The sequence below is a fragment of the Heliconius melpomene genome, chromosome 9 (assembly GCF_056956725.1).
Source record: "Heliconius melpomene rosina isolate 202511_hmr_F chromosome 9, ASM5695672v1, whole genome shotgun sequence".
Taxonomy (NCBI): Eukaryota; Metazoa; Arthropoda; class Insecta; order Lepidoptera; family Nymphalidae; genus Heliconius; species Heliconius melpomene.
The window spans coordinates 7,121,023-7,140,659 of record NC_140397.1 but is presented as its reverse complement, the minus strand read 5'-3'; the positions used below and the strand labels follow the sequence as shown (position 1 = coordinate 7,140,659).

Below are 19,637 nucleotides of genomic sequence, written 5' to 3'. Positions count from 1 at the left end.
ACCTATTCAAAGTTAAATGTTAGTATCGTTTTGAGTTTCATTGAAAACGTTGCCAAAACTGGTGGTGAATGCTTTCAAAGTCATGTAGGGGGTAGTGCACTTGAACCTCTATTTCTATAGCATCGTCTTGTTTATATACATGCAATACCGCATACAGCTGGGAAGGTATAGGGAACCTATTGGTGACGGAATTATTAATAAGCAATAATTCATCCTCCCAAGTGGGAATCGAAACGACAATCGTCGCGTTGACAACCATACGTTTTACGCGTTTTATTAAAGCTGTAATAAAAATAAAGCAACGAAATTTAAACTTTTTCGTAGTCGTCGAGTAAATATTTAATATTCTCATTTATAATATTATTAGAATTAATTACGTTCTGTTTTAAAAACCGCAAAACCAAAACCCTACCTAGAGATGAGTATTCGAAATAAAACGGAATTTAAATTTAATGAACCGTTAAATTAGAGTTAATTTACAAATTTTATAATATTCCTTTACTTATTAATATTTTTTAGCTTCACTAAGTATACAGCATTTAGCAGGGTACGAAAAGGGAACCTAGTATTCTCCACCGCAAAATTTTCGAGATATTGAGTGTTGAATAGCAAAATTCTTCACCGCGCCTTTTTTTATTACCATAGCGTGTTATGAAAAAAATTGTCAAGATGCCCCGAAAGGAAATCGAACCCACACTCAACGAATATTATTATAAAACAATCTTAAAAATTAAACATTTTAAATGAAACGAAAATAAATCTTTAATAAAAAAATTTATAACATAATTTTGAAGTCAGTAACGTAGGGTTACAGGTACCCGACTAGCCGACGAGGTTATGGGTTCGATCTCCACTCGAGGAAATGAAATATTTATTTAAATTTATATTTTCATTTGTTCGTTCTGATGTCGAGGCAAAAGCGCGGCATTTAATTCCACCACTCAACACGCAACCCCTATAAAATCCGGCGGAAAATGGGAAACGGAATGTTTAAGCACTAGGTTCCCCCTGCCTACTCTGTTATATATAAACATTTTATAATAAATACATTTATTAAAAAGCTTCCCAAATAAGTACCCCTGAACAGTCAACCGATTTAGATTTCAAAGTTTAAGACAAGCTTGTTTACTTCCGCTGTGGTCGCTCCATTAGCCAACAATATGAAGCACCCAAACTGGAGGACTTAGCGAACTTTTAAATATAATGCCAGATTTTAATTTAAAATATCATTTTTTAATTGAAAAATTAAATATTTATATTATTAAGTTTTTTTGTAGCGAATTTTTAAGTTACTAACTACGAGTTTCTTTTCCTATTAAATTAAAAAAACGTAATTTCGCTCTATCACCAACTAAACATCTAAACAAAAAAAATTGAAAAACAAAGTGATATATCACTAACTTCTCACCCGATAACAAAATATATGAAAAAACAATACAAACCATATCAAAACGATCAACACCACACAAACACAACATATTACAATTATTATATATAATTAATATAATAAATATATAATATAAATACAAAAACACTATCACGTTAACACGTGGGTACCACCACACTTTTCACTACCCTACGTCCGCTACCCTCCACAGCACAAGAAATACTGAGGCATGTATAAATGAGAGGGAAAACTACCCCTCTACGGCCGTCCCTCTCGCTCTTGACCGAAAATGTATTTCCGTCTCACTTACAATTTTCCCGGCGATACTTTCAATGTCCAACGTTTCATTGACGCTGTGTTTAAGGGTTGTCTTTGCTAAATTTTAGGTATTTACTTTTTGTTTTTTTTTTGTGTTTGTGGTTTGTATGGTAGGGGGTAGTCAGTTCGATTATTAGCAGAAGAGTAAAGCTAATTTTATTTTTGTCTGAAAATATTTCACGATTTGGTTGAAATACAACATTGTAGCGCAACTGGTGTATTTCAGACTAAATAAGTATGAACAGATTGACGTAAAATAGAAATATATATAATGTAGAGAAATCTTCACATTAATCGAACTTAGCGCTGCGTTAGGTTACGCAATATAAAAAAGGACTCTTAATGTCCGTTATAAAATTTTAGAAAATAGGATAAATAATAAAGAAAATAGAAAATGAAATGACATCAGAAAATTTTCCCAGGATACATACCTTTATTTCTACCTACTAAATTAAAATTTTGTAGGTAGAGGTAGGCGTTGAGATGAAGTACCATATGTAATTTGTTCTAAGGCATTTATATTAAGATGCGTATGAAGTCGTATTAGGGTGTCTCTGACGCTGCTTCCTCATAAACTGGTATATATAATTCACAGCTTCTTTCTCTTATTTAGATCTTTATGTATTACATGAAAATATATTTTTATGTAAATATATGTTCGACTCCCAGGTTCTGGTAACCAAAGCACGGCGTTAAGTTGTGCCATCTAGCACGCAAAGTCTGGAGAATTTAACGGAAAATGGGGAAGTATTTTCATGGGAATGGAGTTTCTTAATACTACATTCCCAGATTCTCTTCTCTTCTTCTATTCTCTTTACCAAAAACATTTTTTAAAATGGGATATTATCGATAGTTGAGATCAATCTCTTACTGTGAAGAGTGGCGCAGTGGAACCACATCCGACCGTAAAAACTGTAGATTCGATTCCCATTCAGGGGAATGATAATGTTTAGATTATATTATAAAATTTAATCAAATATTAAATAAAATGAAGAAATAATAAAGTCGTATATCCTGATTGCTTGGGTGAGGGTCGGTTGCAATTAACGATCAAATATATTTTATTGAATACAACCCCTTCTGTTAATTGCTAATCTTGTACGTGAATTGGTTTTTAAACGCTTTTAAGGATTGAAATTATGTTAATTCTGTATACAAAGAGGAAAATAATTAAAAAAATACTTTTCCTCGTTACCAGAACAAAAATAAAATAAAAAATATATTTCATTCCACGAGTGGAAATCGAACCCGCGAAATAAAGATTTAATACGTCGATTTTTAATTATTTTATTTTTTCAACTTCACGCTGTATCTCGTACTAAGGAAAGCAGATGGAATCTGGGAACCTAGCGTTTAAGTCTCCTGCTATAAAATTATTAAAAAAACAAAAACAAATTCTCCATAATAAACAGGATATAACACAAATATGCAAAACGTGTTTTTGTTTCAACATATATATACATCCCTCCGCGATTAACTTTCCGCCCCCGTACGTATCAGTCCCGGGGGTGTGATTATAGACGTATTAGCATATGCGAATTGCATCATTATTTTATAATTAATTACCTTATAATTTTATGTAGACAGAGGGAACCTGGGAACCTAGTGTTACTTTTTAATTATATACGGTTATGTTTATATTTAACAATAGCGTCGTGGCGTAGCGGCACTAGAGTGTGACTGTAACGCGACGATTTGTGGGTTCGATCCCCAGTCGAGGAAATAAAATATTTAATTACGTTTATTTCCATTACTTCGCATTGGTGTTGAGGCAAAGCGAGGCCACTCAACAGAATTCAGCGGTTACACGAGGTACCCGGCCTAACCTGCTGTGTGCGGGATACAGCGTGAAATTGATTATTAATTACCGCTATTAACTAGTAACTGTCTACCAATACCATAAAATAAATACCACCATAAAGGATCAACTTTAAAAACTGATAGTAAAACACAGGAGTGAAATAAGATAGCGTCACACAGATCGCTAGGCTTACCCGTGCGTAATGCCAATTTTTCCTGAGCTTAAAGCGTTTAACCATTGGAAGCTAAGCTGTAGATATAGTTTGTTTTAATTGTGGATATTATTATGTTAAAATTTAAAAAATAATAATATTATTTTAGGCAAAGTCTAAATTAATCAACGTAAGTTATGTCAACATGGATAGATACAACAATATACCAAACTAATTAAAGACATAAATTCTTTTATTTATATCAATCTTTTAAAATAATCTTAATTAAAAATATCGTGTGAGTATAAAGAAATATTTGATGAATAAAAATATTACAAATAGCTTTAGTTTTCCGCGTGTAAAATGATAAGCGGACCTCAACGCCACGCTTCGTCGTATTACCAGAGTCAGAAAGTTAATAAAAAAAAACCTCCCAAAGGGAATTCGAAAATGAACTCACAACGTTTACAGTCAATGGCTATAAGCGACAGCCTAATAGAAAGATATAATAAGCTAAAAAAATATATTATCGCTTTATCTCAGCTTCCACTACACGCCCTTATATAGTTAGGAAACACCGCGAGGGCCCTCACGCCTTTGAACACAAAGCTGACAAAACAAGACTCCTTGCAGCCCTCGGGACTGCGGTGGCGGTGGTGGCGGGTACCACGCCGGTAGGTTTTAATTATTATTACTTATTCTGTGGGTTTGCTTGCTTTTAAATAATAAGGAAATGCTAATATATAAGTGGTGTATGTATGTTTGTTTATAGTAGCTAGTTAGTGTTAAGGTACTCCGTTCCCTACTTTCCGTAAAATTTTCGAGGCAATGCGTGTTGAGTGTCGGCTTTCACGCTGTGCCTTGTTAACAGCGCGAACAAATGAAAATATTAATAAATAATAATTAATTCCCTCGATTGGGAATCGAATCCACTACCATCGGAGTTACAGTCAAATTTCCACTGCGCCACGATATCGTAGCATTATGTTAGCAGTATAAATATAAGGGGATTTCGTTTTTGTACGTAGTTTAATATCCAAGAAAAAGAAATGGATTAACAAAATAAGAAAACAAATCTTATTTGAATAAGTGTAAAAGTGACGGTTGCAGGTTCGATTCTCACTAGGGATAATGAATCTTCAGTTTATTGTCGAGCAGTGTAGAGTGCCGGCACTTACGTTTCGATCGGGCAGACAGTGCCAGAGGGAAGGTATATATACCTACTTACTTACATTCAATGTGATTTTGAACCCAAAACCACCGCAATCATTAAATATCACTGCGTTACTACGGCCTCCCTAATGAAGTATTTAATGATGATATTAGACGTGGTACTGACGACAGTTCGCGGGTTGTCTTCCCTTTAATTAAACATCTCAATGTTAAGTCACTTATGTGAACTTAAATGTTTCATACAATAAGGCTAATACTAAAAAAATATTATTCATGCAATAGCATTAATAAAAGAATATATTTTTTTCTTTTTTTAGGTCTAGGAAGCTAAGTGCTTAGACACTCCGTGCCTCATTTCCGCTCATTTTTATGTATTGGTTTTTTAGTGGCAAACCGTGCCGAGACAAGGCTATCTTGTTAGTAAGGCGAGGAAATAAGAATAATTAATTCCCCTCCAATGGGAATCGAACCAATCGGTTAACAATCATGCACTTGAGCCCGACGCCATAACTGGCATTTATTAATGAAAATTTATAAAAAAAATATATTAGAAATAATTGCTTCTAACGCATACCATCATCCGTGTCTCCCAAATGAGACGCGAGAGTTATCTGTCCGTTACACAGACAGACAGTATGTACGCAATACTGTAACGTGACGTCACCAAATAAATCGTAAGGACTTATCGTTTTAATTATATTTAGCTATATAATAGTAGAGGGAGTGATAAGTGGCGGAACTAAACGCAGCTTTATTTAATAATTAAGAGAACAATATTTTTTTTATATATTTCTATCCCGTTTTTCCACTACAGAATACGTATGTATGTAAAGAATTCTGTTTATTAAAATATATCACAGATAAATAATATAAGAGGCCAGTCGTAATGACAGTAAAAGCATGTAAACGTTCTGTTTAAAAATCAAAAACTACCAATTTAAATTCGATAATCTATGGAATATCTCCTTTCTCTCTTCTTTATACCTTTCATACTAAAGATTTTATTGTTATATTTAACTAAGAGAATGAGATAAAACATTTAGCAAACTCCGCTAACTCCTAATGCCTTTCCAAGATCATCTCAAGAGAAGATTATGTAAACGTGTTCAAACTAATACATCGTCTCGCCGTATGGAAATTAGTATGGGAACTCTACGTTGAAGCTTGGTAGTGGTATGCAGTGGGTGTAGAGCATATTTGGATTAGTATTGTAGAGTTGTAGAGTTTGTTTGTTTGGATGCGCATATCTCAGAAATCGGAGGTTTAAATTGCATTTTCTTTGTGTCACATACTGTAAAGTTGGTTATGGAGACTAATGGAATATGTCACTAGAAAATTCCTACTTCATAAAATAAATGAATATAAATGTTTATATTCATATGAAGAACACACTTTTTTGATCCCTTTTTCTTTTTTTTCTATTTAAGCTTCACGCTGCATCTCTAACGAGATGGTTAAAGAAAACAGAGAAAGCAGAGAGTGCCAAAAGCTACGGTATCGTACGGTACGGTTGTTTCCATAATATTAGTAAAATAAAAATTAAATCTATATACATATTTCAATAATTTAAATGTTAAAATAAGCTTATAATATACTTACCATTTAATGCCGTATAAAATGAAAAAGGTGAAATTAAAAGTAAACATTTCGTACCAACACGTAGAACAAGTACATACCTGCGAAAAGAAACAAAGGAAATTAATGCAAACTTAGGCGGGTTTCACACTATAGCGCCAGTCATAGTGAGTCAAAGTTTTAAAGAATATTCTTATATAAGAGTAGACTTCCCATACAAGAATAGGAGATTTGAGGTCAGTCATGGCGCAGGTGCACTAAGTGTGGCTGTAAACGTGACAGGTTGTGGGTTCCATTAACACCCGAGGAAATGCAATATTTAATATTTTCATCTATTTGCTCTGTTGTCGAGGTAAAGCGCGTCGTTAAGTTCCGCCACTCAAAACACAATGCCACCAGAATTCGGCGAATGATGGGAAACTTAGTGTTTTAACACTAGGTTCCCACCATACTAGGTACCACCTTGCGTGATACAGAGTAACGATAAAAAAAGATATATGAGATCGGGCCAAGCACGAACCGTCACCAAAACTATAGTGTGAAACCTCCCTTACAAGATAACCAACTTGCAAGTCACGTCAAAATCCACACCAAAAAATGTAAAAAAAATGTATAAACGCCGAGTGAAGGCATCGCGTGAGTTTGAGCTATTAAACTTTCTTACAGACTTGCTCATTTGATAGGGAATTAAATTGTAAATATTAAGTGATTTTGTAAAATTCTTGGTAATTAACTACTTTTTTTGGTGATTTTAACTTTAGTTATATAATATATAACTAAAGTATCTCAATACACTCATAAAGAAACAACAGAGTGATTTTTTAAGTGAGAGAGAGAGAAAATAAAAATGGATTCTGATTTGGTGAATGACTTAACTGCATAAGTTGTATTTATTAAAACTTAAATTTGAGTTCGTCAAAGAACATGCAATGCGTCCAGAAGTCAACAGGAAGTGAGGAATGAAATTGTCATGTAATGAGATTGGAGTATCTTAACATTAGGTTCCCAGGTTCCCTTTGCCTATCCTGCTATATATGAGAAAAAAAAGTACACTACTAACACTATATTTAGCATTGTCCATTTAACATGTTTAGAAATCGAATACTCTCTTAAAAAAGGTTACTCAAAAGTAGTCATTAATTACTTTCAGTTTTCAAGTTACATACGCCTATCCATATATTCACATCCATACTAAAAAATTAAAAAAATATATAAAAAATAACAAAAAAAAAGACATTTAAATCGCCCCACTATCACTAAATACAGGTCAGTATAAGAGATGCTCGGTTCAAATTAAAATTCATATAAAATTTTGATGAGATAGCGTATGATGAAAAGTCTTATGAATGTCAAAGTGCAGCTGACGAGACTGACGGGACGCTGCGGGTGTACGAAATTTAAATATTATTTTTTAATAAATTAAGTTTTTTCTCCGTTACCTCTTATGTTTTTATAAGCTATGCTGATAACGTAGTTGATTTTGGTTTTAAAATCAATGGATTTTTAAAGATTTTTCTGGTAGTTTTGATTAATGATATAATTAGATTAGGTGCATGGCAGAGAAACCTAGTGTTAACCTAGGAACCTATAGTTAAAACACTCCATTCTCATTAACTTCCATTCCCCGATTTCCGCACAATTGTAGAGTTATATTTATTATTTTTATAATATACATATAAGTATGGTATTCATTGTTATCTACTAATACACATATATTATATAGCAAAAACACATTAAAAATAAACACTCTACTCTATAAATATAGAGAAATATTAGTTTATTCATTATTAACAAGCACTTCAAGCCACAAAGCACAGATCCAATATATACTTGATCCCATTATATAATTCAATAAGTCCAGTACGACCGCAGCATGCCATACGATAGTGTAATCTAATATTATTACCAATTTAATGCATTATATGGATATAATAATAAAGTAATTTAAATGAGGCGGTTGTGAGTTCGATACTCAGTGGGGGGATTCAATTCTATTCGTTTAGTTTCGCCATACAACACGCTAGGTTTCAGAATTCACCGAAGAGTGGGGAACGAAGTGTGTTCATGGCGAACGGAATATCTGGGTTACCATCCATATTTCATTCCACCAAGTGGGATATGAACCCAAAACTGTCTGCGCCACAACGGACTCTAATATTATAAACATTTTAAAACGAAACATAACAATTTAAACCTTTACAAAGCACATGCCAGTCTAGACGCCAGCTATCTTTAACCCCTAAGTGTATACTTATTTATTTAAGCACCACCATTTATTTAAATCATAAAACGAGAAAAGTAATATAAAAATAACATCTTAACTCTACCTATACATAAGTGTCATACACCAAGACACCAACACCAACAAATAGACACTAACACTAAACAAAATAAATAAATTAGTCTACAACGCTACGAGCGTAGCATGAGCGTAGCATCTCGTAGACTCTGGGATGTACGCCCCAGGTACCTCCCAGGTTGATACCGATACGGGGCATTGAATCTTTAACTACCCTCAAGAGATCGAAATATCTTCGCCCATATTATTATAGTATTAAGGTTGAAATTTTATTTAGTTTAGTATAGAAAAAGATAAGCTATAAAGCGTCTGCCAGTCCCGAAACAATTTGTAGATGGCGCTTTCTGTATGTATGTTTTATGTTCAATTTTATGTCTTTTTAAAGATTTTTTGGGTTGTATCGATATAATTTTGTGGGTTTTGGTATTTGGGTGGATGGTTTTGATGGTTTTGTATGTAGTTTTTGTAGTAAAATTTTTTTAGATTGGTTATTGGGTAAGTAATACTAAAACAGATGGAATAAACATATTAATATTATAAAATTTGGGAAAGACTTCTCATGGGGTAGTGTAATAAGACCGAAAATAAATTATTAAACCCGACTAAAATTTGAACCCACAATCATCGCATTCAATCAGTCCACCTGCGCCACTTCAGTAATAAAATTATTTTTTCCTTTTAACTCTATACCAACTAAATTGGGGTAAAGGCATTTTTTACATGAAAACATAAGCTTAACATACAAACAATTCTAAAACCAATAACTAATTGAACAACATGAAAACGAGAGCTGTTTATTCAACAGTTGTTTATAAAAGTTATTATTTTCGTATATACGAGATATGTACATTTTTTTATAGCTTCACGCTGTTTCCCGCACACAGAAGGGTAGGCAGAGGGAACAGTGTCTACCATTCCGCTCCACATTGTCCTGCGAATTCTGGAGGCATTCCGTGTTAGAGGAACGAAGCAATGCAAATATAAAATATTTAATTTCCTCGTATGGGAATTGAACTCATAACCTATCGCGTTTAGGCACACGCTGGCACTACGCCATGAGAAACCATATGTAGGTTACGTTTGATATTAAAAGCCGCATTTTCTTTCATTCGCCCTACTATCCGCTATTAGCGCCCTCGATACAGCCCTTTTGGATATTCTTTTGTGAAACATGTATTGTTTGTAGTTTTTGTACTTGGTAATAGGTTCTATTTTACATTTATTTTTGTATAAGAGTTTATGTTTTAGATTGTTTTGATTTTTTTACTTTAAATGTAAAAATATTGGACTTAGACTATTGCAGTTGCATTTATGGCGCGCCGGTAACAAGATAAAGCACGGTGTTGAGTTCCGAGTCACTCAAAATAGAACTTAGGATCGTAAGGTAAGCAAAGGGAACCTAGTATTACAATACTTCTTAATACTAGGTTCCAAACACTATCAGTATACCGGCTTACTTCTATGTAAAATCTCTCCGTCTTTTCGTTCCATTAGAAATAATTGTACATATGAATTTATACATATTTCTTCTTCCACACACAAAAAAGGGAAAGTAAATGTTCTGCACAAGCATGTCTTGTATTATGGTTATCGAACCCACGACCTACTTTACTGTCAAGCTACTTTGAATGACTAGAGCAATAAACTAGTCATTTATTTCTTAAGTTAAAACTACATTATAATTAATGTTCTTGTCTGTGACATAACGGCAGTTAGGCGAAGCCGGGTCTAGTCGATTCTAATTATATGAAATTGCGTGAGAAAACTAAAATTCTATTTCGAAAAAAAAAAGCCTTTTAACCTATTTAGTATAGTAGTATAGTGCCTTTGACTCTTCGGGTGGAGTGTGGGTTCAATTTTTGCCTAAATTTTTCTATTTAATATTAAGTAACAATCATAAGTGATTATATTGGGAACCTAGTCTTATGCCACACCACTCCTCTTTGCGGTCCCCTCTTTCCACCGAATTCTTTCTTGAGTGACGGAACTCAACCCTGCGATTCGCCTCGTTACCAGAGTGAGGTAACTAAATTGCTAAATATTCTATTCCTTCGAGTAAGAATCGAACCCACAACCGTCGCAACCCGCCACCAACTAGACTAATAACTAGATAACAGAATTTACTACTAATTTGCATTTACAATTTAGCTTTCCAGGTGTTAGCATCAGTTTTTCTGAGAGATGCGTGAATTTAAAAACAATATGCACAAAATATACGATAGTTAACAACAGTCATTCCACCACTATCAGTATCAACACCATCGCTTCGCCCCAGTTCGCCTTTTTGCCTATTGTTCGTCGTTTCAGTATTTTTCGCCTTTGTAAGTAGGGCTTTGGGTCGTTCTTTCAGAACATTACTGGCTTTGTAACGTGCATAAATGTGAGTTCCATACGTTCCGCTGTTGATTTAAATTTTCGCGTAAATAATGGGAATTTTTCGAGGCCTTCGTGGCGTAGGGGCATAGAGGTGTCTGGAACGCGACGGATATGGGTTCGATTTCCACTCGAGGCTTGGGCCACTGCGCCACGATTAGCCTCATTATTATAATATAATTTTTTTACAATACCAACAATACTTCTTAACTGAACACATATTTAAGTATATAAAAAATACTTAAATGTTATTCATAATCGAACCTCGAACCATCTCTAACAGGCAAACTTAATTTATATAATACATACATATATAACGTATATGAGAAAGTAAAGTAAAGTTAATATTTAAAGTCACCGGATGCAAGTAACAGGTACAAAGTAATGCCTCTAATGAAAAAACTTGCTTCTAATTTGGCGAACCTTTGTTCAACAAAACTCCTAACTTCATTGAATTTAGATTTAATAATTAACTGTTGTAATATACTATATAGATGTTGATATAGTTAGGTTAGTACTTTGTAGGCCGTCGGGGAGCAGCGGCACATGGGTGTGACTATAACGCGACGGTTATGGGTTCGATTGCCACCCGAGGAAGTGAAATATTTATCTACGTTTATATTTCCATTTCTTCATTCTGGTGTCGAGGCAAAGCGTGGCGTTGAATTCTGCCACTCAACACGCAATGCCTCCAGAATTCGGCAGGAATTGGGGGACGTTGTCTTAACACTATGTTCCCTCTGCCTACCCTGCTATACCCTGCTTCACGCTGTATCCCGCAATACAGCGTGAAGCTGATTTATTTTTGTACTTTACATTTAAGATATTTGTGATTTATATTTAATGCATTGGATAATCCTTAATTATCTAGATAACCTAGCATTAAGAACTTCCGTTCCTTAATTAATTTCCACTAAAGTTTATTGCCCGAAGTAAAAATCGAATTCAACAACCATCACGTACACAGCCAGAATTTTACATATTTATATTAACACACAATTTCCACCATTTTCCATATTAAATTTCAGAACACAGACAAAGTCAATAACAGAAACCAAAATGTCCTACAATTTCCACTATAAAATTCAAGGATCCCAAATTTTAATTAAAGCTGTATTTGATAGTGGAATTAATTCACATCGTACAGCCGCTGCCTTTGTCATTTTCATACACCCTGTATAATGGTTCTATAGAACACCACAAATGGTTTTGCGGTCGAACTACCATGGACTTGTAAATTTAACTTATCAATGTACATTGGGGCCTCTCGTGGCGCAGGGATTATTAACGCGACAGGTTATGGCTTCGATGCCCAGCCGAGGAACTAAATTTTTTAATATTTTCATTTTGTCGCTCTAGTGTACACGCCAAGTCGTGTGATTACGACGGAAAGTTGGTAACGGAGTGTCGTAACACTATTATTGACTATATTTAGTAGTCGTTCGCATTTGTGAATGGACTAAACTAGAAAACTTCTTTTATCGTTTTCCGTAGAAATTTTAATTTTTCTCTCTCTTTTTCTCTTAGATCCTCCCATACACATCAACTTGCATGCCAAATTTCATCATTCAAATTTCAACTGTGTTATCTATAATATTGAATGTTGAAACATAATTAAACAGACAAACTAAAAAATATATAATATTATGTTTACATAGTATTCACATATATGTATATTAAAAAAATCGTGTCTACAATAAACACTATAGAGTTAGACAATGTGAAAACACGGATCGTTTCTAACGAACAAAGACCCTCGAAAACCAGCTCTTCCCCCGTAACAATTAAAATGGCATTAGCGCTTTAACTAAGTTTTATCTGTGAACTAAAATGTTTGTATTTTTTTATTATGTAAACTTTTACTTACTTAATACATAATTTAGGGTTTTCTGATTGTAAAGGCGAAGGTTGTGGATTCGATTTTCATTGGAGGGAAATTACATTTTCACTTTCTCGCTTGGCTTGGCAATGCATGGTGAACGGAATATCTTAACAATAGATTCTCCTTGTCTACGTAGGTATATTGTCTGTTAAGAGGCTACCTGTACATGCCAAGGTTCCAGGTTCGATTCACTCTCTGAAATATCTTTATATTTAAAAATATATTGTCCTAGCCTAGCCTAGCTAATATAATTTTAAACAATTGTTTTGTTTCTTTTACAATCATAAAATATATAAAAAAGTACCAAGAAATTAAGAAATAAAAGTCAATAGGTTACCCAAATGAGAACACATCCCAAAAACATATTAAAAATCGCATTTTTCCAACAAAAAAAATCTAAAATTCAAATGACATTATACAAATAAAACTGAAGTAGAACAAACCACATCACATATACACACAAAAGAAATATACAAAATAAAACTATAAATATAACGAAAACATAATAACAACGCTAAAAGCATTCCGCTGTCAGCGATTAATGTGAGGTGAGTACGTAATGACTAGAAATGAACAATTTCCTTACAAAATTGTATTCCAGCCAGTTCGCTTTAGCAACTTAATAACTCTTTCTTTTCTTATATAATTATTTTTCTTTGTTTTTGTCGCATCATGATTGTTTATCCGACTGCGGCGAAATCCGAAAGGGTTGTGTTTTTTACGTATATGTATGTATGCATGTGTTAGTCTATCTCTTTGTGTTTGTTATAATTTGTTTTAATGGCACAGGTGTTACTGGGTATATTAATTTAGTTCATGCAGTCGAGGTTTTATGCTTTGCTTATAACCTCGACTGTGGGTTCAATTCCTACTCAGAGGTATGAATTATTTTAATTTTCTCGCTGTAGTAAAAAAGCAAAGTGCGGAGGAGAGTTCCGCCACTCAACATGGCATATCTCGATAATCATCTGTGAAAATTCAACTGTCTTAGTAATAGGGTACTGTTTTACGTTTTGACCAAGGAACCCCTAACAAGAGTCTAAGACGAAATTCCTTTGATAGATTTAACATTGTTAGCCCATTTTCCCTTGAATCTGGGACAGTAGTCGAGATGGCAGAAATTCCAATACGATAGCTGGATGTAATAACTGATCAACAAATACCGGGCAAATACTGAACATAGGTTATTATGTATTCATTTATGTTATTATGAACTTTCGGTGAACTTTGTGGGCGATAAATAAAGAATAGAATGTTTTAAGACAAAATTGTCGTTCTTTTTTAAAATTTAATTTATTTGAAGCGCCATATGGAATCTGTTAATAAAATATATTACTGTTAAATATGTATAATTTCTGATTATTTTAGGAATAGTTTATTGTTTATTTGTAATGTACTCTTCATGTACCTACGCTTAATAAGTAACTTACCCAGAGTTGCAAATTGTTCTAAAGTTGAAACGTATCTTAAAATATTATATATCTTATCAAAAAATAATTATAATTTATTCTATTTATTTATAATTTTAATAAATCATACAAATTATAATGATAATTCTTAGCTCCTTCATTTTCTTAAAAATCCCGTTAAATATTTATTACTTTTTTTATAATAAAAAACAACACACTATACTATTAATAATAACATAAAATGCATGTTAGTGGAAGACATAAAAGACGGACAGGTTAGCGAATGAAACAAGCTGTTAGTAAACAAACCATTTATTGCCCATAGCGAGTGTATTTTACATCACATTTGTTGAAATATAAGTGAAGTACGAGTGAATGTGGGTGCCAAGTTCAATGATTAGAAATATTAAACTATAGACTAAAATTGATTAATTTAAATAGGTCAATCAAAAATTACATTTGCAATGTAAAAAATAATATTTTGTAGAATACCAAAATTTTTATCAAATATGAACTTGGACCCAGCATTCAGATCAACATAACACCCAATACCCAATGTTAGTAGCCAAACCACTACCTATAGATGTTATATAGAATTATAAATTTTGCGTTTAAAATATAATATTACTATTATACTTATACAAAAAAAAAATTGAAATAGAAGAAATGAATCCATACTTTTCGTTACTACGTCCAAGTATTCTACCTACTTGATGAATTAACTCAAATTTTAAAATAAAATCACGATTCCCATAAATAAGAAATCTTATTCTTCATATACCTTAACTTTCACAAATTCCATGAAATGTCTCGAATGATCAAATGATAATTTAGTGCAAAATTACCTAACTCGAAACCAAAACGCAAAACTCACAATTCAATAACACTAAGTAACTCCAACACACAATAAACACTCACCTAGCTCGGTCTCCACAGATTTCTCACTGTCAGACTTTTCACTCGAGGTTCTAGAGTTAGATGGCGCCCGATGTGGGACTACATTTCTAGAATTTTCCTTTATGTAAGTCCAATCTTCTTTCAGTTTCAACACTCTCTCTTTCACTTCCGGTGACACTGTTTGCTTGGCTGCTACACACTCTCGTTCTATGTTGTTATAGTTTTCTAGTACTTCATGTATCTCTGTCTGTTTGTCCTTTATGATTGACTGTAACAATTTAAATGGTATTTCTGTTTGATTTCGAAGGTAAGGTATGCATAATAGGTTATAAAGATTATATCAAAAATCAAAATACAGAGAAATATTATAGTTATTGGTATGAAATGTTATTGGTTAAATTAATTACAAAATAAATAAGTAGTCCAAAGAATTAATTTTTGAAATTGGTTTTTTTATACTTAAATGCCAAAACTTTATATAATTTACAAGACAATAAATCTAAAACAACCATCTATCACAAGAAAACACCCTACACTTACATCCAAATCCTTCGAAGTGGTATTAGGCAGCTCATCAGCCAGAGCCAACCTGGCGCGAGTCTCCATCGCCCACGCGAGCGCTGCGTCGAGGCGTGTCGTATACTTGCCTAGCGCTGTCAGCTTGCTTTTCACGTATTCGCCGTGAGATGATAGGTTTGATTGTGCCTGGCGATAAAAAAGGAGTTATTCTTTTATTCATATTTTTAAAAATATATGAGACTAGCGGACCCGGACGCGGCTACGCCTGCTTGAAATATAAGAATATAATTTCTATAGAAATATAATTTCAATCTAGATGAAATGCTAAAAGTGACTATTATATTTATTTTCATAAGGATGAATATCAAAATGACGCGGTAACGAACGCGGTCGCGTAGCGACGACGGTTGTTATTAACATGGCAGAATAAATTGCATGTGAAATTAGAAAGTATTTTAATTTATTAGTATATACGTGTAATGTATTGTTATATAGCCTATAGCACTTCTGAAGAATGCAGCTTTCATACAAAACAAAAACAAAGATCTTAGCGTTCAAACAAACAAACAAACAAACAAACAAACAAACTCTTCCGCTTTATTACATTAGTATAGATAGTATAGATGAATATAATAGGTGGAGTTTTATAAGTGAAATCGCCATTAAAATAAATTAAAACGTGTAAAAAAAAACAAAAAAGTCTTTATCATTGTTATGAAATTTGAAAAAAAATAACTTAGCAGGAAATAGCTGTATACATAGTTGACAAATGGCTGACATAGCTAGTTAGTAATTCCGGTATAGATAATGCAAGGAATCAGACAAAATTTCAATAATAATAAATTCAAAATGTAATAATATTTTATCATAATAATTTTCAATTTTGCCCTAACATTTTACCTACAAAAATTAAAGATTCACTACACCACTTTCTTTACAGTCGACTAAAAAGCATTAGTTTATATCTATTATTTTTATTATCTTAAAAGACCATTTTTCGTGTTTATCTTCAAATAATAATTCGTTAGAATTGTTGGAAGAGTACGCTTGAAGAATTTAAACGGGCTCTCAACAAATATAGGGTTAGCGCCTATATTTACTTAACTCCGATCAACTTTTCCTCGCCAACTTTTTGTATTGAATGTACTGACGATGATACTTTCCGAGTGTAAGCGGATGCTGCGGCTATAGGAAACTTTGAGAGCTTCAATTAATTAATAAACGGTGGTATTAAATTTGTTCTACTTATATTTTAAAGTTATGAACAGAGCTAAGTTACTTAAAACTTATTTGGGTTTTGTAAAATTTTCTTGGATTTTATATGAAAATTTATATTATTATTTTTTGTACTTTAATAAAAAAGTGATATTTTACTCAAAATCACTAAAACAAAGCTTTTTAAACTATTTTTTCCCATTTATTTAAACATAAAACTATGCATTCGTTCATTTAAATTCATTCATTCATTTAATTTGTACAATTTCTTGACATTAACCTTTAAACTCTAACGTATTGTATATTTGTACATGACTGGATCAGAGTAGAAAATTGCAATTGCTAACAATGTGGGAATCCTGAACCTGATAAATTCTTTAAGAATAAAATAAGTTACAAAACGACGACATCCGATAGATTCAGAGAAAAGTATTTGAAATCTTTGGCTTTGGATAATAATATAAAATGCAAATTACAAAATAATTTATCATTACCATTTCTCGATCTACCCTCAAAAACACCAGAAAAAGGATAGAACCCTGAACATTAGACATTAAGTTGGCAATGAGCGCCGAGGGGGGCTGAGGAGGGCTAAGGGGGACTGAGGGGGGCTGAGGGGCGTCGAGTGGAGCCGCGAGAGCGTTGCTGCACTCCACCATTGTGCCTCAACGGCTAATTAGATATCCACTACACATTGCTACTTGTACAACATTGTAGGAAGTAAATCCGTTAGAAATGTACTGGAAAACTGTTATGTCGCTATATGTTGGGATTGCTAAGTCAACGTTTGAGTGGTATGATTATAAATATTTTATATTTATTTATGAAGAATAAATTGAATAGTTGAAAATGTTTTTATAAAATAGTCACTATTTTATTTAATCATTCTGCTCAGCTGCTCTCCTAAAGCATATTTAAACTTTCCATAACGAACTTTCCCATTGAAAAAGTTGTAAAAGTTCTGCTTTGTAAAGTTACTCAAATGTCACATTCGTCCATTTTGTTACTACAACAATCTACGAGTGCTCGTATATGTATATCTCACGGGACTATTACTATATTTGTATAAAAATATTTATATTTCTTCTATCTTCAATTATTAATACTGAGGCCAGTGGCACAAGCGTGTAAACGTGACAGGTCATGGGTTCGTTTTCCACTCGAGGACATATCTTAACAGTAGGCTCTCTCTGCCAACCCTACTACATCCAGGATACAGAGTGAAGATGAAAAAAGAAATATATATATTTCGGCCTTAGATAGGCAGCATGCATAAGGTTATTTATTAATTATTTTTTATTGTCTGTACCTACTTTTCAATATCAGCCATAAATTAAAATTTTCAATAGGTATTATAAGCTCCAAAAAATAGTTTCACCCACAGCTTACATTGACTCGGCGGCATCATCACAAAAGGCCTCCCCCCCTTTAATGATGACTGATAGACAGTATAAGCCCTCAAACATTATGAGTAGACTGTACACGAACGTAAGACTGACAGCTAATTGGAATCAGAGCTTAATTAACTTTTTGTTGGTTAAAAGCTCAAAAGTTGTATTGGGTAATTTAACTGTGAACTTACTGTACATACGTCGTTTTGCGCCAGGTCTACCCCCAATTATAATTATAATAACGCCCAACGCTGTTACACTGTCAGCCATATGACATTCTGTTTGTGAACTCGATACATGAATCATTTATTGCTTCATTAGCGATCTACAATGAGATCTAAATTAGACGCTAAGCAGCTTGATACTATACTGTTGATATGTTGTAATAGTGAACACCATGTATATGAGCCATTTTATGAGTAATTTAAGTTAATGTTATTTTTCTTTCAAAATTTTCGCTATTTTTTTATAGGGCTTTTGTGCAGTAGTCGATTTTAATATATCGAAGAATAAATAAATTCTAGTAATACTTTTAATAACATTACGCATACCTTTTTCTTAAGCAAATCAGGTACAATATAGATTACAAAATACACTACACTACAAATTATAAAATTTATAATTTTATACTTCTACTCTCAAGATCATAAAATTTTTCAACATCATAAAATTGTTGTTTTTGGTCACATGTGAGTTCAGTTTCTTAAAAACATAGAAAAACGTCCAGAGACGCAGGGGCACAAGCGAGTGACTATAAATGCAACGGTTATTGGTTCGATTCCCACTCGGAGAAATTAATTATTATTTATTAATATTTCCATTCTTTCATTCTGGTAATAAGGCAAAGCGCAAGCGCATTCACTTCTGCCACTCAACCCGCAATGCCTTAAAAACGACGGAAAATGGATAACGGAGTGTCTCAACACTAAGTTCCGACTGCCTACCCAGCTATATGCAGGATACAGTTAAAAAAACAAAATGAAATACGAATAATAATAAAAACTTGCGACAACGGCATTAAGCGCCGCCGTCCCGTTTCAAGGCAACAATGGGTAATGGCCCAACGGTAAATCACGTAGGCGGTGCTGTGACCGGGCGGCCGGTGTAAGGCGGCTTACATTACACACCTGTCCGTCTGGGATATTTGTTGATTTTTTTTAAATATATTATTCTTTTTGTTTGCTTTATTTTGTATTTTGCGTATAGCAGGAAAAACAGAGGGAACCTGGGAACACAATACCCCATAA

General features: G+C 33.3%; 1 protein-coding gene across 5 annotated transcripts in view; it reads right to left on the bottom strand.

Annotated features, from left to right (window-relative positions):
- Dys (Dystrophin) overlaps positions 1-19,637 on the bottom strand; it is a 455,408-nt gene that overhangs the window by 376,141 nt on the left and 59,630 nt on the right. For all 5 annotated transcript variants that reach the window (XM_085190316.1, XM_085190313.1, XM_085190314.1 and 2 more), the window contains 2 exons: positions 15,806-15,970; positions 15,287-15,533 (listed from right to left, as the gene is read on the bottom strand). In XM_085190316.1, the coding sequence (XP_085046442.1) occupies positions 15,287-15,533; positions 15,806-15,970 (412 nt within the window). The remainder of the gene's footprint in view (positions 1-15,286; positions 15,534-15,805; positions 15,971-19,637) is intronic.